The 18,765-nt window shown below is 49.8% G+C and overlaps 2 protein-coding genes across 8 annotated transcripts in view; both read left to right on the top strand.

Annotated features, from left to right (window-relative positions):
* GPBP1L1 (GC-rich promoter binding protein 1 like 1) overlaps positions 1–1,038 on the top strand; it is an 80,505-nt gene extending 79,467 nt beyond the window's left edge. For all 5 annotated transcript variants that reach the window (XM_007480238.3, XM_056815230.1, XM_007480237.3 and 2 more), the window contains one exon: positions 43–1,038. In XM_007480238.3, the coding sequence (XP_007480300.2) occupies positions 43–195 (153 nt within the window). In that variant the 3' untranslated portion in view covers positions 196–1,038. The remainder of the gene's footprint in view (positions 1–42) is intronic.
* A 10,054-nt stretch (positions 1,039–11,092) lies between these two features.
* Positions 11,093–18,715, top strand: CCDC17 (coiled-coil domain containing 17). 3 transcript variants are annotated; one of them, XM_007480242.3, is made up of 13 exons: positions 11,093–13,365; positions 13,509–13,565; positions 13,786–13,833; positions 14,056–14,360; positions 14,446–14,547; positions 15,046–15,158; positions 15,438–15,563; positions 15,787–15,917; positions 16,161–16,240; positions 16,323–16,529; positions 16,617–16,827; positions 16,905–17,015; positions 17,094–18,715. In XM_007480242.3, the coding sequence occupies exons 1-13, from the start codon at positions 13,195–13,197 to the stop codon at positions 17,211–17,213; spliced, it is 1,782 nt and encodes a 593-aa protein (XP_007480304.2). In that variant the 5' UTR covers positions 11,093–13,194; the 3' UTR covers positions 17,214–18,715. The 3 variants fall into 3 exon arrangements, with proteins under 3 accessions (XP_007480304.2, XP_016285285.2, XP_016285283.2); XM_016429799.2 differs by having other exon boundaries at positions 14,056–14,152; positions 14,222–14,360; positions 16,905–18,715; XM_016429797.2 differs by having other exon boundaries at positions 16,905–18,715.
* Positions 18,716–18,765: the final 50 nt, after the last annotated feature.

Genomic DNA, 18,765 nt, shown 5'->3' on the forward strand with positions numbered 1-18,765 from the left:
GTCTGTTCCCCCAGTGATTGTCCTCTTTATCCCTTCCCCCAGCTAAGAAGAAATGGCTTTGGGAGGAACGGATTCTCTCAGAGCCACCGCCGCCTCTCCAGCCTCTTTGCCACTTGGAGAAATGCTTTTAAGCCCGAGGCTGAGGACTCGGGGACAGAAACAAGCAGCAGCGAGACTTCGGATGACGAGGCCTGAGCTGAGTGAGGGGCTCTGCCCTCAGCCACAGGGGTTTGGATTAGAGTTGTATAAATGAAACCGTTCTTTTTCCTTTCTGTTTTCATTCATTGCTGTTGAATCCTTCATGCACAAGGGAATGATCGAATCCCAAAGAAGAGAGATTGGCTTGTTGGTTTTTGTTTTTTTTTTTTTGGTTCAGCCCGTTCTATGCTTATTAGAGAAGTTTGTATAGCTGGGAAATTGGTGATAAAAAAATAAAATATAGAACCACGCGCATACATACATATACACACACACAAGGCCACGTGCACGTGTGTGTAGGACAATAAAGCAGTCTGACCGACCTGGCAGAAGTGAGCAAGAGGCCGACCTTGGCAGCCAAGAGCTTTCTGACCCAGCCCCACCCACCCCAGCCAGCCCCCCCTGCCTGCCCTGGGCCTCCCGGAGCCCTGGGCTACTCACAATGTGCTCAAACAATCATTGTCGATGACAAAATGACTATGGAAGGTATAATTGTGTTAAATTAATGCAAGTAACATGGATTTTTAATTTTCTTTTATTTTTGGCGGCTCGGGCAGCTTTCATCACTTAACCAAGCATTTGTGGGTTTCCTTTTTTTTTCCTTTTTGGGTACAGCTGTAAAATATTTGGATATAGGAATTGTTGTGTTCTTCTTGCAGCCTTGATATTCAGGGTGGATTGTAAAATATAAATTTTTGTGAGATTTCAAAGATTAAGATTATTTTGATAACATTATTTACAGATTTTAAAAAGTGGTTATCACATGAGTCTGTATGAGGGGAAAAACTACTGCATCAAAAATAACTAACTTGGAATAAATATTTTGCATCAGTTTGCCAATTGGAATTGTCCTTATGTGTGTGAGAGGGAGAGGAAAAAGGGAAAGGGAAATGGGGGAGTAAGGGAGAAAGAGGGAGAGAGATTAATGTTGAGGAAAGTGGTCCAGACACCTTTCTGGGGGATCTGGAATCGAGGGGTGCATCTCGGGTTTGGGCCAGGGTCCTGAGCTGCTTGATGCCTCGGAGTGAATGACTTTCTAGGCCTTTCCTCTAAAGAAGGGGCCCCATCCTATCCCACCTCTCTTCCCCATCCTTTACCTCTGGCCTTTGTCTATTCCCAACCCGAGGTGCCTCACAAGCATGTGCCACCTCCCACAGATGAACTTTGCCAGCGTGGAGGCCCTGCCAGACCAGGAGCTGACCACTATAATGACTTTTTTTAACTGTTACCTTCCATCTTAGAATCACTACCATGCATTGGTTCCAAGGTAGAAGAGCTCAAGGGTCTCGGCAACAGGGGGAGAGGGGTGACTTGTTCAGGGTCACCAAGCTAGGACACATCTGAGATGTTGTACCTTAGAACTCGGGACTTACTGCCTCTAGGCCTGTCTGTCTGCTGAACCACCTGGCCGCCCTCAGGACAATGTCCTGCAAGCTTAGCCAGGGGTAAGCAGGGATCACAAAGGCACCCAACACTCACCTCTCACATGCAAAGTACCATGTGAGCATTGGGGGAATGCTGGTTTACATGAGACTCAGACCATACCCTCCCACCTGAGGCTCACTGCTCTGACACTTCTAGTGCCCAGCATCCACACCAAGGAGGCCCAGTGTGAGGTCAGAGGGAAGGAGAAGGCCTCCTGTAGGAGGCAGTTTGAACAACAGTCACTGAACCTGTTGGAAAGGATCACCCCACCCTTGGATACTCCAGAACTTTTTTTTTTTTATTAATATGTCCATTTAGAATTTTGTCATTAGTTACAAGTCATGTTCTTTCCCTCCCCTCCCATAGCCAGTGAGAAATTCCACTGGGTTTTACATGTGTCATTGTTCAAGACCTATTTCCATGTTGTTGGTGTTTGCACTGGGGTGATCATTTAGAGTCTATATCCCCAATCATATCCCCCTCAACCCATCTGATCAAGCAGTTTTTCTTCTTTCTTCTGCTCCCAGAGCTCTTCCTCTGGATGTGGATAGTGTTCTTTCTCGTACATCCCTCAGAATTGTCCTGGGTCATTACATTGCAGCTAGTAGAAAAGTCCATTGCATTCAATTGTACCACAGTGTGTCAGTCTCTGTGTACAGTGTTCTCCTGGTTCTGCTCCTTTCACTGCATCACTTTCTGGAGGTCGTTCCAGTTCACATGGAATTCCTCCAGTTCATTATTCCTTTGAGCACAATAGTATTCCATCACCAACATATACCACAATTTGTTCAGCCATTCCTCAATTGAAGGGCATCCCCTCATTTTCCAATTTTTGGCCACCACAAAGAGTGCGGCTGTGAATATTCTTGTACAAGTCTTTTTCCTTATTATCTCTTTGGGGTACAAACCTAGTAGTGCTATGGCTGGATCAATGGGCAGACAGTCTTTTATCGCCCTTTGGGCATAGTTCCAAATTGCCCTCCAGAAAGGCAAGCTGATCAACCCTCCCCCACCCTAGCTATGGAGCCAGAGTCAGAGCCAGTGTGCTAGAATCAGTGAGCGAGCAAGGGGCACTTCTAGGTCCTTGGTAGCTGACTAAGACCACCAAAGGCCTACCCCTGAGAGCAGCTAGACCTAAGACCCCAGCAGGCTGAAGAGCGCAGACCTTGGGCACATGCAGAGATAGCGCAGAGAAGCAGCAAACATTAGAAGCTGGGGAGACTTGAGAGGTGGCCTCAGGCAAAAACCTCTCTCCTTAGCTACATACACAGAGAGCCTGCCCTCTCTCAGACTTCTGACTGGAAAGGGAAGGAAAAACCACTATAGTGATGGCAAACAACACCCAGGAAAAACAACTTCCCAACACCAAGAAGAATAAGATGGGATTGACCCTGCATAATTTTTATGGAGGAAAAATCCAGACTACAGTGGAAATAGAAGTGGATATTATGCATCCAAACCTTCCACAAAATAAAGAATGGAAATTGGCCACAAGTTCTTGAAGAATTTAAATCGGAGCTTACCAAAAAGTTGGAAAAATTTTGTCAAGAAAAGTGGAAAATAGTTCAAAAAGAAAATAACAGTTTAAAGGAAAGGAACTCCCAATTGGAGATACAGCTGGAAGCTACGAAAAGCAGGATAGACCAAACTGAAAAGGAAAATTTAAAAATTATAGCGATAAGCCAGTCCTTAAAGACCAGAATGGCAGTTGGAATCCAATGATCTTGTAAAACAGCAAGAATTAATTAAAAAAAAGTCAAAAGACTGACAAAATAGAAAAAAGCAGAAAATATCTCACTGACAAGATGATAGACCATGAAAACCAGTCTCAAAGAGACAATTTGAGAATCATAGGTCTACCTGAAAACCCAGAAATAAACAGAAATCTTGACATCATACTATGAGAAAATATACAAGTAAACTGCCCTGGTGTTCTCGAACAAGGGGGCAAAATTGACATTGAAAGAGTTCATAGAAAACCCTCAACACTAAATCTTCAAAAGATAACCCCCCCGCCCCCAGGAATGTATTTGCCAAATTCAAGAGCTTCCAAGCTAAGGAGAAATTTTTACACGAAACCAAAACTAGACAATTCAGTTATCAAGGAGCACCAATCAGGATTACACAAGATCTGGCAGCTTCCACACTAAAGGACCTCAAAACTTGGAATATGATATTCAAAGAGGCAAGAGAATTGGGTCTTCAACCAAGGATCGACTACCCATCAAAACTGACCATATACTTCCAGGGGAAAATATGGGCATTCAACAAAGTAGATTTCCAAGTATTTGTAAAGAAAAGAACAGAACTAAGTGTAAAGTTTGATATCCAAGCACAAAAATCAAGAAAAACATGAAAAGGTAAATAAGAGAGGGGAAAGGGAAAAACATTTTTTTTAATTTAAATTTTCTTCTTTAAGGGCTTCAGTAAGATCAAATTGTTTATATTAATATATGGGGAAATGTTATTTGTAACTCAAAAATTATATTCACTTATATTAATTATAAGAATCATATTATCTTAGACTATTTATTACCCCGATATCCAACAAGATAAGTAGTCTAAGATGATATGCAAAAAAATAAAAAGGGAGGGGGGAATAGAAGATGACACCAAGAGAAACTTGAAGGAATAAGACAAATAGGATAATCTATATCATACAAAGAGGCACATGGGAAGGGGAGGGGAAGAATACTATTATAAGTGTAACAGTTAAAATTTAGGGAGACTGGGGAGAGGTTGAAATTTGTTTCTCTCTGCAAGGAGTATTATTTTTTTTAGAGGATTATTAAGGATTAAGGATTAAAGAATATACAAGTAAGAAACATGTGCCTAGGCCAGAGGCCTAGACAAAATAACCTCACATCACGGAAGAGACACCTCTGCTCCAAAACGGAAGTCCAAAAGAGCCCTGAAAGCTTTTGCAATCAGGTTAAATACCTTCTCAATCTCGGCCCAGGTGAGATTACAAAGCATTCTGGGGAAGTGGAGCAAGGAATTGTGGGGATTGAAGTCCAGAGTTCAAGTCCAATTTTACATAAGGAAAGGAAGAGAGTGCTAATAGTTAATACTTAAACCTTATTCTCAGTAAAATCAGTTCTAAGAGGGAAGAGCCTCTAGATCCACTGGGGTATTGAATTCTATTTTACCCTACAGGGAAAGTGAGAAGGGAAAAACCAAGGAGGGGAGTGGGGCAGGGAGTACAGAAAGGGAGGGGAGAGGGAACTTAACAGACTGTAAAAATAAATAAGAAGGGAACAAAAAGGCAGGGGTCGGAAAAGGAAGGATAGTAAGAAGATTAGGGGGACTGATTAAAAGCAAACCACTGGTTTAAAAGGATATATCGAAAGAAGAAAGGGCAGAACTAGGAGAGGATACTCCAGGACTTTAAAGAATCTCCACACCCCAAAAGCATGGTCCCCCTGTTTCTATGTGGTCAACCTTTTAAATAATATTTCTAAAGGGATCAAGGACACAAGTAATACCCAGTGGAATTGCGCATCGGCTACAAGGGGTGGAGGGAGGGGAGGGAGGGAAAGAATATGATTCTTGTAACCAAGGAATAATGTTCTAAATTGACTAAATAAAGTTTTCCAAATAAATAAGTAAATAAAATTTAAAAATGGGGTGGGGGGTAGGCTGCAAGCCCAGGACAAGTGGGACACTGACCGGGGATGGCCATGAATTGCAAGCTGACCACGGGGAGACACTGATACAATCGAATGTAATGGACTTCTCCATCAGTGGCAATGCAATGACCCAGGACAATTCTGAGGGACTTATAAGAAAGAACACTATCCACTTCCAGAGGAAGAACTGTGGGAGCAGAAACAAGAAGAAAAACAACTGATTGATCACATGGCTCAATGGGGATATGATTGGGGATTGAAATCGAGGGGAGGTTTAGTTGTTGTAGAGGAGTTTGGTCTTTCAGTATATATAGAGGAAAGAGTGGAGACCTCCCTTCTCAAAGCAGGGTTCAGGGGAGACAGCTAATGTTTAAGGTTGGCTCATAGAGAGGAGAGGGGGTTTGAAGAATTTTCCCCCTTCTGCCTTCCCTCCGTAGCTAAAGCTGCTCTCCCAGATTCTTCTGTCCCTCTCGTCCCCCCTCCACTACTCAAGACCAAAGGGTCTCCCCCTGATCTGTTCACTCACACTTGATTAACAGCTTGGGGAAAAGATAACTTTTAATGTCAACCTAATCAGGATAATACAAAGGAATAAGTAACAGGGAAAGAATGGGAGAGGAAAGTGAGGGAAAAGGAGTCCCTGTCTCAATCTAAACCCTTTTCCCTCCCTCCTTGAGTTTGGGGGGAACTCGGATCTTGGCAGCCAGAGCCCCCTGAGAGAAAGTCAGGTTGACTCCCACTAGGTTTGCCCCTTGGCCACAGTTCAGACTCCGGCAATAGGATTTGAGGTAAAGTCAGACAGAGATTTAAAATTAGTTCTTTCTCAGGTTTCTTCTTCAATAGTCTTTTCAATTGGGAAATGTTGGGGGGAAGGATTTGTAATCTCAGGAAAAAAATGAGTAACCCTCAGGAGAAAGTCTTTTTCAACCTTCTCTCTTTGGCTTCTCCCGACTGACAGACCAACTGCTCTACCAGCCAGTCTTCTCCTCCACAAGATTCCAAACTCCTGGGGCCCCTCCCCTATCACGGTGATCAGTTCCACTCTTCAACCTGGCACTTTTCTTATGTTCCAGCCTCTATCACAGGATGTAGACTCTAAATGATCCCCCTAGTGCAAACATCAATATGGAAATAGGTTTTGATCAAGGACACATGTAAAACCCAGTGGAGATGTGCAATGGCTATGGGAGGGGATGGGGGAAAGGGAGGGAAAGAACATGATTTATAACCAGGGAAAAATATTCTAAATTGACTAATTAAATAAAAATTTCAAAAAAAAAAGATTGGCAAGAAGAATGAATACTTTAAAACAATGTAAAACCTCATGCAACACCTCAATGTACTGAAAATCAGAAGGCACCACGTAATATGACTTTATAAGACATCAATATTAAAATCTGGTTATAGCTGGGTGGCTCAGTGGATAGAGAGCCAGGCCCAGAGACAGGAGGTTCTGTGTTTAAATTTGACCTCAGATGCTTCCTAGTCATGTGACCCTGGGCAAGTAACAAACCCCCAATTGCCTAGTCCTTATCTCTTCTACTTTAGAACTTATACACAGTATTATAAATTTTAAGAAGGAAGAGAAGAATTTTATTTAGAAATAATAGATAACTTATCTATCACCCAATGTAACTGCTTGTCAGCTCTGGGAGGAGGGAGGGAGAGAAAGTGAATCATCTGACCACGACAAAATTTTTAAAAATTAAAAAGTAAGGCATAGATGTTTAAATAATAATAATAATAAACTCAACCTAGAAAGTAGGCTAAAAAGAAGGGAAAAAATCCAAAAATGATCTAATTCTCTGAAAATTATGACAAGGTTGGATACTATAGTTCAAGAAATGAACAGATTAAATTGAATTGCCTCAGACCCTTAGAACCCAAGAGTAAAGTGAAAATACAAAGAATCCATCAGGGACTTCCTAAAAAAAACCCCAAAATGAAAACGTCAGGAATGTCAATTAAAATCCGGAGCATGTAGGCCAAAAATGTACTACAAACAGGCTCAAGGACCAAGAAGCCACAGTAATGACAACAAGACTTTGTAGCTACCATACTAACAAAGAGGAGAGCTAGGAATGTAGTATTCCAAAAGGGAAAAGATAAAGCTTTAGAACCAAGAATTAAAAAAAAACAAACAACTATAATTCTTTGGGATGGTGGTTGGGAATGGGGGAATAGACCTTTAATGGATTACAGGATTTCTAAGTATTCTTCAGGAAAGAACCAGAACTGAAGAGACATTTTAAAATGGAAATGAAGGCACCAAGAACAGAAACAGAAAAGCAGATGCAGTTGACTAATTGGAAAAGATGATGTATATATTAATAGGGGGATGAGAACCAAATGCCTTCTCAGGACACTAACATCTTTAAACATCATGAAGATAGATAAAATGACAGTGTGTGGAGGTGGATAGGTTCTGTTTGGATGGGAGGCTATACTAGGGAAGGAGAAAGACATGGGAAATGATTATCTCAGAGGTACATCAGATGAACAATATATATAATGAAGAAGAGATGATGGGAGAAAGAAGCATGAAACTTGCCTTTGCCTGAACTGGACATAGGAAGAAGACTGAACACAATTACACCCATAGACAGATTTCATTATGGGAAATACTTTGGACTCAAAAGGGAAATAGGGAGCGGGGAAAGGAATCCAAGAGCAATAGCAAGATATATAAAGAATAATCAAGCAAAATAAACTTGAATTTTAGAATGATTTTTGAAGGGAAGATTGAAAGGAAGAGAATATGAAAACCTGAGGTAGGAAGGAGAAAAACAGGAAGCAAAGAGCTCAAGAAAGAAATCATTTCATTTGTAGATCACAAATGTTAAGGGAAGTCCCTCTGCCACATTCCTGTTTGTAAAGAAGGATATGATGACAGGATGGAAAGAAGGGCACATTGTTACCAATTATAACCCTATACGAATGGGAATAACTCATCCACAAAATGGATTAGATAACGATTCGATAATATGTTGTTTACAAAGAACACGCTTGAAACACCAAGTTTCAAATAAAGTGAGAAGGAGTGGCTGGAGCACAATTTATCATGCCTCAGCAGACCTCAAAAAAAGCAGCAATGGCCATCGTGCTTTCAGATAAGGTTCTCAAAAATATAGCCATGTTAAAAATAGATAAGAAGAGAAATTATGTTACACTTGAAGGCAAGATCAATACTTAATTGCTACACACCCAATAGCACTGCATCTAAATGTTTAAAGGAGAACTTCTTCAGATTGGGGCAAGAAATAAATAGTAAAACTACAATAATAAGGGCCATTCGTGTCTCTTTCAGGCCTAGATAAATCAGCCAAAAGAAAATGGATTAAATATATGAATGAAACTTTAGAAAATTTAGAGATGCTGGTGCTCTAGTTACCAAATGAGAACAGAAAGGAATTGATGTAACTCTTAGGTGCACACGGCACCTTACAAAAATTGACTGTTGTAGGGCAGAAACGTAAAAAAAAAATCTACTTATAAAAAAATGTAATAAAAATGATATTCTCTAATTGATCCTTAAAGAATGAAAAAGCAATTTGGGACTAAAGAAATAAATATATGTAAATAAATAAACTAGTGGCTCAAGAAACAAAATGCAGTTATGATGATGATGATGACCATAATAGCTAACATTTATTTAGCTCTTACTATGTGCCAGGCACTATGCTGTGCTTTATAATTATTTCATTTAATCCTCACAATTGTATTAAACCCATCTTACAGAGGAGGAAATAGGAAGAGTTTAAGTGACTTACCCAAGGTCACATAGCTAGTAAGTGCCTATGGGTAGATTTGAACTCAGTTCTTTCAAACATCAAGCCCACTGCTCTATCACTCTTACTGCCTCTGATGATGGCTGAAAATAATGAAAGAAAATTTCATCAAGAAAATTACAATTAGACAACATGCCAAAACATGGGAGGCAGTTAAAGCAATTTCCCAAAAAATTTTTTACTTTTATTTTTATTGTCATGTAAAACACTTCCAATATTGGTCACTGTTTAAAGAGCAAAATCAGACGTAACCAAAACCCCCAAATAAAATCACAAATACACTGATGTGAACGATGACTCCAACAGTTCTTTCTCTGGAGGTGGTAACATCCTCATCACACCTTTCAGGATTGCTCCAGATCACTGCATTGCTGAGAGTAGCCAAGTTTTCATGGATAATCATCATCCAATATTGCTGTGTTACTATGTACAATGCTCTGCCAGCTCTGCTCATTTCACTCTATCAGTTCCTGCAGATCTCCAGCTTCTTCTTAGGTCATCCTGCTTATCATTTCTTACAGCACAATATTTATTATTCCATCATCAACACATACCGCAATTTGTTCAACCATTCCCTAATGGATGGACATCCCTCAATTTCCAATTCTTTGTGCTACAAGAAGAGCTGTAAAGCAATTCTTAGGTGAAAATGTTTATCAACAAAATAAGAGAATAAATCTACTAATTGGGCATTCAATTTTTAAAAAGCTTGAACAACAAAATCTCCAACCAAATTACAAAATGGAACTTTTGAAAATTAGAAAGATTTGAACAAAATGGAAAGCAAAAACTATAAATTTGACAAATAAAACTAGGAGTTATTTTGAAAAAACAAACAAACAGCTAATCTAACTTTTCTTAAAAGAAAAAAACCAAATTGATCCCTATTAAAAATGAACTCAGTGGATTGAGAGCCAGGTCTAGAGATGGGAGTTCCTGGATTCAAATCTGGCCTTAGACACATCCTAGCTGTGTGACCCTGGACAAGTCACTTAACCCCCATTGCCTAGCCCTTACCACTCTTCTACCTTGGAATCAATAAATACACAATATTGATTCCAAGATGGAAGGGTCAGGGTTTTAAAAAATATATATTTTGGAGTGTTCCTCCCAAGATGAACCCAGAGACCATAGAAATCCAATTATAAAACAATCTTTGCACATCTAAAGAACACCTAAATGTGGCAAAAAAAAAAGGAAAATGAGGGGATGCCCTTTGATTGGGGAATGGCTGAACAAACTGCTGGTGATGGCATACTATTGTGCTCAAAGGAATGATGAACTGGAGGGATTCCATGTGAACTGGAACGACCTCCAGGAAGTGATACAGAGTGAAAGGAGCAGAACCAGGAGAACATTGTACACAGAGACGGATACACTGTGGCACAATCAAATATAACTGATATCTCTACTAGCAGCAATGCAATGATCCAGGACAATTCTGAGGATCTTATGAGAAAGAAGCTATCCACATTCAGAGAAAGAACTGTGGGAGCGGAAACACAGAAGAAAAACATGGTTCACTGGGGATATGATTGGGGATGTAGACTCTAAACGATCACCCTAATATAAATATTCTAAATTAATTAAATAAACTTTAAAAATCAATGATAAGTGGATAAATAAAAAGAACACCTAAATGGAGAAACATTAAATGTTCAGAGGGAGCCAAGATAACAAAAAATGAGAGGTGTACCTAAATTAATTTAATCAGTACTATGCCAAACTACCAAAGGACTGTTTCACATAGCTAGAAAAAGTAGTGAAATTCATATGAAGGAAAGAAGGTCAAGAATCTCAAGGGAAATTCTTTTCAAAGAAGAGGTTCTATAAGTACCAAATCCCCAACTGAATTACAAAGCAGTAATTTTTTTTTTATTTTTGATGCTGGTTTAAAGGAGAGAGACAGGGTTCAAAACTAGCCTAGGAATCTTCCTAGCTAGGTGATCCCAAGCAAGTCACTTAACCCCAAATTCCTAGCTCTTACTGCTCTTCTGCCTTAGAACCAATACTTAGTATTGATTCTAAGACATATGTGAAGGTGTCTTTTTTTAATAAAAGTTATGATGAAATATTAAAAAATAAAAATCAATAGATAGAAACAGAACTTTCTAGGAAAACTGGATCTAAATCTTGCAGAAATTAGTTTTAGAACCACACATTACATCACAATACCAAGAGGTGCTCCAAATGATCACTTTGAACGCAAATTAAAGGAATGATGGGAAAAAATCATCTTGCCTTCCTGTCCACTTGTGAGGTGTCGTTATAGCTCACATCCTGAACGTACTCTGGTAATCCAATCACACTGACCTCTAGGCTGTTCCTCCCATAACCCCCTTCCCCCCCACCCCCATCTTAAGCCTCTGGACATTTTCTCTGGCTGTGCCTCATACCTGGAATATTCTCCTTCCTCATCTCCATCTCTCGGCTTCCTCGATTTCCTTCAAGATTCAGCTAAAATTCCCATCATCCACAAGAAGTCTTTCCCCATCACTCCTGGTACTAGTGCCTTCACTGAAGATGGGAGATTCGGGGTTCCAATCTGGCCTCTTTTAGACACCTTCTAGCTGGGGTGACCCTGGGCAAATCTTCACCCTCATTGCCTAGCCTTTGACGCTCCTCTCTGCCTTGAGACCAATACTTAGGAGTGATTCTAACACAGAAGGTGAGTTAAAAAAGGCTAATATTAGCTCTACAACGTCTGCTCCATTTATCCTGTCTCTTTCTTGCTTGTTCATAGTCTCTTCCGCCAGAATGCTTTTTCTGAAATGGTGAATCTGTTCCACAATGGATTGGAGGAACAATTTGAGCATAATTGAATTTTGTGTCTGTTTACGCAGTTCCAGCTGCCCATAGATCAGTGCAATCACTTCACCAGCGTGGACAGGGTTCAGCCCTGTGGGCTTTCCAACACCCATGAAAGCGTGGGAACTTGGGGCGTCTTTCACGGCACAGGGCCCTCCTGGATGCCGCTCAGGCCCTGGAGGAGCTGCGGGCTGTGCCATCTTCCGCTACCTCGAGGAGGCCCTCTCGTCCTCCGTGACTCCCCTTAGCCCTCCCGGGTCCCGGGGAACCTGGGCCACCGACGACGACGGCGGCCTCTTTTGTAGATCCGATCGAACTGGGCCGCCGTCTTTGGCGGGTCCTTCCCTTTCTGTCGATCCATCACTGATGACGTGTATGTGTGTGTTGCGTCCCCGAATTCCTTTTCCTCAGCTCTGGGATGCTTCCTGCGTTGCTGCTTCTCTGTGATCACGGCCCATTTGACCGAGAATTCCTTGAAGTCGAGGTCTGAGCTTTCCCTTTCTGGGAATCCCGGCCTGAAGGAGGCCTTTCAGGAATGCTGCTTGCTTTGATGTGACCAGGAGTCGGGGGTGCCGGCCCGGGCAGGGTTCCCCTTGGCAGGGCAGAGCTGAGAGGAGACTGGCCAGCGCAGGAGGCTGCGCACAAGAGAGGAGAGGCTGGGCCGAGGCGGAGACGGCCTCAGGAGAAAAACAGATCCATTCCAGACAGGCAGACAGGCGGACAGACGGTGCTTGGATCGGGGAATCACTGACCGGCGGGAAGGCAGAGCCGGGATCATCTTTTGTGTGTCTCTAGGGTGGGCCGGGGGGCCGCTGAGGTGGCAACAGGAAGGGAGCTCCGGGCCGGGGATTGGGAAGACCCAAGTCCGGCTCCATCCTCAGATGTCAGCTCTGCGATCCAGGGAGAGGCGCGTCACCCTGTGGGCCTCAGTTTCCCCACCTGTCAAAGGAGCTGGAGAAGGAAATGGCAAACCACTGCAGTGCCCAGACCAAGAACCCCTCAGGAGGGCGACGTCCGAGGGGGCACAAAGGGGGTCCCAGCTGAAGAGCAAATGAAGGCTCGGCCAAAAGGAAGCCCAGAGTCAGAGAGGAGGGGGGGAAACTGGGAGGGCGAAGTCCAGGCATGTCTGTGCCAGCCTCAGGCCCGGCACCCTCCCCTTGGCCAGGGTTGCCAGGCGCCAGCCTCAGCCCCAAACACAAGCAGGAGGCCTTGGAGACGGCAGCTGGCCCAGGCCCCAGGCTCCACCCTGGCTGGCCGGTCAGGCGTGCCGCACGGCTTCCCCCACACTCGCTTCCTGGCCTCGGACTGGGGTGTCTCCGGCTCGTCTGCCGAGCGGCGGCACAGAGATGGCGTCGGGGCCGCCCGGGGCTCCGGGACCCTTTCTGTGCCCGGCCTGCGACATGGTCTTCCCGACGGGGACGCTCCGGGACAGCCACGCTCAGCGCTTCTGCATCGGCCACCTCACGCCGGAGAAGAGCCCGGCCCGGCCCGCGGCCTCCCTCCCACTGGACATGGACGTGAGTGGCAGCCCGGCCGGCCCCCTCCCCAGGCCCTGATTGGCTTAGAACCATGGGGAGGCGCCCCTGTCTTCTCCTGCCCAGGGATGGGACGGGGATCCCCACCTCCCAGCGGGGCCTCTCAGCCTGGATCTTGTTGCCAGGCCCAAGGCGGCCCGGCGGAGGCCAGTGGAGCCACCCTGAAGAAGCTGACGGATGAGGTGCTGGGGAGGGGGGTGCCCTTGCCCCTCACCCCTCACCCCCAGCCCCTCCCTGCTATCTTCATGTCCCCCATTTCCTTCATCTCTTCATTCCTCCTCACCACCCCCAAGACCTTCCCTCCTGGGAGCCTCGGGCCGGGGAGACCCTGGGGGAGGGGGAGTCCAGCCCCAGCCCCCGCCCCAGGCCAGAGCCAATAGCCTCCCTACCCACCGCCCCCAGGTACAAAGGCTGCGCATGTCACTGCATGGGATGAGCCGCCCCCAGAAGGTGAGGCTCCGAGGAACCTCCTCGTTTTAAAGATGGGGAAACTGAGGCAGGGGGGACCCATCAGAGGCGGCAGACAGCCTTCGGGCGAGGCTCCCTGGGGGCCAGGTGGGGGTCGTCATGCCCTTCTGGGCCCCTTTAAGGAGCCCCAAGCAACAGGAACCCCAAGAAGGGTGGCCGGGCGCAGGGAAGGGGGTGCTGCCCAGGCTCGTCTCTGCCCTGCAGGCGGCCGCAGCGCCCCGGGCACGCCTGGAAGAAGCGCACGCTTGGCGCCTGGCAGAGATCGGGGCCCAGGCGCGGAGTCTGGAGAAGCTGCGGGCAGGTACGGCCGGGCCTGGGAGGGGGACCTGGGCCCCCCTTGGGGCGCCAGGACAGCCTCCCTCTCCCGCAGAGATCGGGCAGCAGCTCAGCAGCCTGGCGGGGGGCACCGGTGTGCTGGGGCAGCTGATGCTGGCGATCGAGGCCCAGGAGGAGAGGACGCGGCAGGCTCTGGATGCTCTCGGGGACCGCGTGGAGAGGCTGCAGGCGCGGTGAGCCCCGGCCAGGGCTGGGGGGCGGGGGGGATGCAGGGCCCGGCTGACCCCCATGGCGGGCACCTCCTTTCCTCCTTCCCAGGGCTGAGCCGGGCCTCCCGCCAGGGTCGAACAAGAACGAAGGGGCCCTCCCGGGCCTTGCGGACCTGCCGGCCAGCCCGCAAAGCCTCATGTCGGAGATCTGGTGAGGCCTCTTGTGGGGGCCCAGGGAGACCGGAAGGGGGAGGGGAGCTGCCCCGGGGGCTGGGTGACCCTGGCCAAGTCACTCGGCCCCCACACCCAGCCCTCACCCTCTTCGGCCTTGGAGCCAAGCCAAGGCGGAAGGTCAAGGGTTTAACAGTCTTGCCACAAGGTGGAGTCCCTCCTGCTCCTCCAGCCTCAAGCTTCCTGCTCTGGAAAATGGGCTGAACTAGAGCCTCACAGGTCTGGGTCCCCCAGAGCTAAGATGCCTTCCCTGGAGGCCAGGCCTCCGGATGCCCAGACACTGAGGCCCAGGGCGGGGAAGGGGCTGAGGATCCCAGGCCCCCCCCCCATCTGACAGAGGAGGAAACTGAGGCCCAGAGAGCCAAACAGACCTTCCCTCAGTCTTTGTGGGGTCCCGAGGCACTCCTGGATCCCCCAGAATAGCTTTGGGGGCAGAGCGAGGCCCAGAGGCCTTCAGCCTCCTCCTCTTTTTGGCCAGGGCCCTGCACACATCCTATCTCCAGGCGGGGGGCAGGGACCCCAGAGTCCTGGCCGGGATAGGGGAGCTCTACCTGGAGGCGGCCCTGGTGGAAGGGAGGCCTCGGCAGAAGCGTAAGTGGGCCCCGAGAGGGGGGGGGGAAGCACCCCAGCAGCCATCCCAGCACTGGGAGTGGGGGGTGGGGGGTGTCTCAGGAGGAGCCAGGATAGAGCAGAGAGCAGGCAGCGAGCTTTGGGGACCATCTGGGGGTCGCAGGGAGTCCCAGAAAGCTCTTGAGCCAGGGAGATGCACCCAGCAAGCTGGAGCCCAAGAAAGCAGGATGTGCCCAGGGAAATAGGCCCAGGGAGGCCAGAGGGCCAGGAGGTCAGAGCCGGCGCCGCCACGGTCCCCAGGAAAGGCCAGAGCCGGCCCCCCGCCGCCGGACAGCCAGCTGCAGACCCTGGAAGTGATGAACGGGCAGCTGGAGGCCGAGATCCTGGCTCTGCAGATCCAGAGAGGAGCCCGCAGGGCCCCGCACGGTGAGGCTCGGCGCCCCCTCACGCCCCCTGAGGGTCCAGGCCTCGGCCATCCTCACCAGGGCTGCCAGCGGGTGTCTGGGGAGGCCCTTAGCCAGCCCCGTTTTACCACCGAGGAGACCGAGGTGCCCCTCACTCTGCTTCCCTTCGGGCCAGGCAGGCCATGCCGCCCCAGCAGAGGATGCTGGGAGTGGGCACCTTCAGCCCCCTCGTTTGCACTCTCCAGGCCTGCAGGAGCTGCAGCTCAAGGAGGACCGAGGAAGAGGAGGCTCTGCCCGCCGGCCACCCCCTGTGGCCCCACCGTTGCCACGGCCTCCCCCAGGACCCCCCAGGGATCCCCCTTTTCTGGGCATGATGGTGAGGACCCCCTGATGGGCGGGAAGAGCCCCAGAAAGAAGGGGAGGCAGGAGATGCGAGTCCCCATCCCAGAGCTGCCCCTTCCTAGCCAGCTCCTGCCCTGCTTTGGCCTGTTGCCTCTGTTGGGCGAGATGACCGGAGGGGGGGCCTTCGAGCTCTCTAGTCCGGCAGAGCCTGGGACCCCGCTCCGGAGAACATCCCAGGAGGCTTCCTGGAGAAGGCGCCCCACTCTGTTTGCTGCAGGAGACAAGGGGAGCCCCGGCACAGAGCCTCCACCTGCTGGCCCCGGCCGATGTGCTGGGCCCGGCTCCCTACGACCCGGGGTGAGGTGGGCTCCAGGGGGAGGTGCGGGAGGGGTGGCATGGCCGGAGGGTCGCTGCCCTCACGCAGGCCTCCCCCTGGCAGGGCCGGCTTCACCATCTTCTATGACTTCCTGCTGGGCCTGGAGCCGGAGTGGTCGCAGGTGCAGCTGGTGACTGGCCTGGCCAGGAATGGGCAGGAGAGCGGCCCCAGCACCGTCCTCCCCGCCAGGCCCTGCCTGCCTCTGCCCCCCTCCGCAGGGGCCCCCCCGGGCAGCTGTGCCATCCTGGCAGCCAGGCAGCCTGTGCCCAGGTCAGTGGCGGCCCCCAGGGTGGCCCGGGCCCTCGGGCACCTCACCATCCGCCTCACCCAGCGGCTCCTCCTTCCTCTCACCCTCAGGTTGCCACCCTCCCCGGCTGCCAGCCTGGTGGCAGAGCTGCGGGTCTGGGGTCTCTGGGCGGGGGGCCGGGAGCCCCGGGCCCAGGCTTGGAGCAGCCTGCGGCTCTTTGACCGGGAGCAGAGGGTGCTGAGCGGGCGCTGGAGGCTGCCTCTGAGGGTCCTGCCCCGGGAGCCCGGCCTCCAGTCTGGGCAGCTCAACGCCATCCCTCAGGTGTGTTGGGGCCCTGGGGGGGGGGGGAGGTGCTGGGCCGGGCCTCCGGCTCAGCGGCCTCCCTCCCTGGCTGCCAGGCCGGCAGGACTGAGCTATACCTGAGAATAGCGAACGCCAGAGACGCGGAGACCCAGGCCTTGGCCGCCATAGACCCAGCTCAGGGCCCCGAATACCGCTACATGCCCTCTGTGAGTGGGGGCCGGGCGTCGGGGTCATGCAGTCTGGGTGGAGGCTGCATCAGGCCCCTAACACGTGCTTTCCCACAGGGACCCCCCCACTCTCTGGAGGACAACCGCCAGAACCCCCATTTCCTAGGACCCCCCAGCCTGCTCCCCTCCCTCTGCCTATGGGACGGCTTCAATGACCCTCCCCCCACGGCAGAGTAGCTGCCAGGCTGCTCCCAGCTCCTTCCCTCCCTCAACTCTTTCTCCAGCCATCAGGGACCCCGGGAAGACTGGGGGGGGGGAGGGGGGGGCCACGCGGATGGGACAGCGGGCAGCGGCTGGCACCAACAAGCAGGACGACGACGTGCCCATCAGTCAGTGAAGCCCAGCCAGTGAAGTCACTCGGCACCCCGAGGGAATTCTGGGGGCAGAGGCCGGGGCAGATCGCTGGCAGGGGGGCCCTTTAGCGTGGCACGAAGCGCCCCATCCACCCCCCCCCCCAAGCGACAGAGACTGGCCTGACCATCCACACCTCAGGAAGGACGTTTCTATCGAAGCCAGACACTGCCAATGGGCACGTCCAGGTGGCCGGAGGCCTCTTTACTTTCCTTGGAGGGTCCCCAGACCTCTGCTGGCGAAGCAGTGACCACCTGGAGCCTGGCACTGGCCGGCCACATTGTGATTGCCCCCCCCAGCCTCAACGTTCTCTTCCCCCAAATGGGGCAAATCTTAGCTTGTCACCTGGCCCAAAGCCTCTGCTGAGTGGCTTCCCTGAACCGCCCCAAAGGGCTAAATAAGTAGTGAGGCCCCGGCCTGGGAGACAGGCTGCGGTGGAGGCCATCTGGGCCAGGACCCCAGGAACCTACTGGCTCCTTCCCAACCATCAGCCTCACCTCTGCCCCTCCCTCCTGAACTCCTTTTTGGAGTGCTTTTCCCTATGCCAGGGATGCCCTCGGAATGGGGGGGGGGTCCTCCCCCAGGAGGCGCCTTTCTTTGGCCCCGTCTGCTTGGACAGGACTTTTCCTGAACCCAGGCTGGCAGAGAGGATTTTCTGGAGGGCATCTGCTGTGCCACTGTGCCAAGGTCAGACACCCAACCAGCCTCTAGGTGCCTCCTCCAGCCCCCTGGGGAGGTGGGTGAGGCCACCCCAGGCTTCACAGCCTTTCCCAGCTGATGGGATTTCCCTTCATGCAAGCCCTCAGGCAGGCAGGTAACCCCCCCAGCCCCGGCCTCCAGGAACCTGATCCCCCCAAAGAGGGCCACGTGTCATGCTTAGCACCCAAAATCCCAGCGCCCAGTCTCATTAGTCTCAGGACAAGGAAGGGTTCACTGTTCTCTAACCCTCAGTGCCTGGCTGAACCTTTTACTCCTCCCTGACTCACCCCAAGGGCTAACCCTGCTTCCCAGACAAAGGGACGGACATTTCTTCAGCCCCTACCAGAGGGGACCAGAAACCACCAGGGCGTCTCTCGCAGAAGCCAGCTGACCCTAGAGTGGTCCGCTTCTCCCCCAGGGGGTGCCTTTTAGAGGCCAACTAGGACATCCCCAAAGGTGGAAAACCTGAGATGGTCCACAGAAGCCCCAGGAGGGCGCTCCAGTCTTTCCAGAACCCCAAAAAGAGCTGAGAGAAATGGGCTGGGAATGGGAGCCTGGGAGCTCCTGGGTCCCTCCTCTGTCCTCTCCGGTGTAAAGTAGGCCAGACCCACGAACACAAGGGGAGTGCAGGCCCGGGGCAGCCCTGAAGGCATGGTCGGCATGTAAAAAACCATCTACA

The sequence above is a fragment of the Monodelphis domestica genome, chromosome 2 (assembly GCF_027887165.1).
Source record: "Monodelphis domestica isolate mMonDom1 chromosome 2, mMonDom1.pri, whole genome shotgun sequence".
Taxonomy (NCBI): domain Eukaryota; kingdom Metazoa; phylum Chordata; class Mammalia; order Didelphimorphia; family Didelphidae; genus Monodelphis; species Monodelphis domestica.

What these genes read in the sequence shown, in the direction of transcription:
- CCDC17 (XM_016429797.2), top strand. Translation starts at nt 13,195, where the DNA reads ATGGCGTCGGGGCCGCCCGGGGCTCCGGGACCCTTTCTGTGCCCGGCC. An exon ending in CCCTCCCACTGGACATGGAC is followed by an intron (nt 13,366 to 13,508) that starts GTGAGTGGCAGC and finishes TCTTGTTGCCAG; the next exon opens with GCCCAAGGCGGCCCGGCGGA. An exon ending in GGATGAGCCGCCCCCAGAAG is followed by an intron (nt 13,834 to 14,055) that starts GTGAGGCTCCGA and finishes TCTGCCCTGCAG; the next exon opens with GCGGCCGCAGCGCCCCGGGC.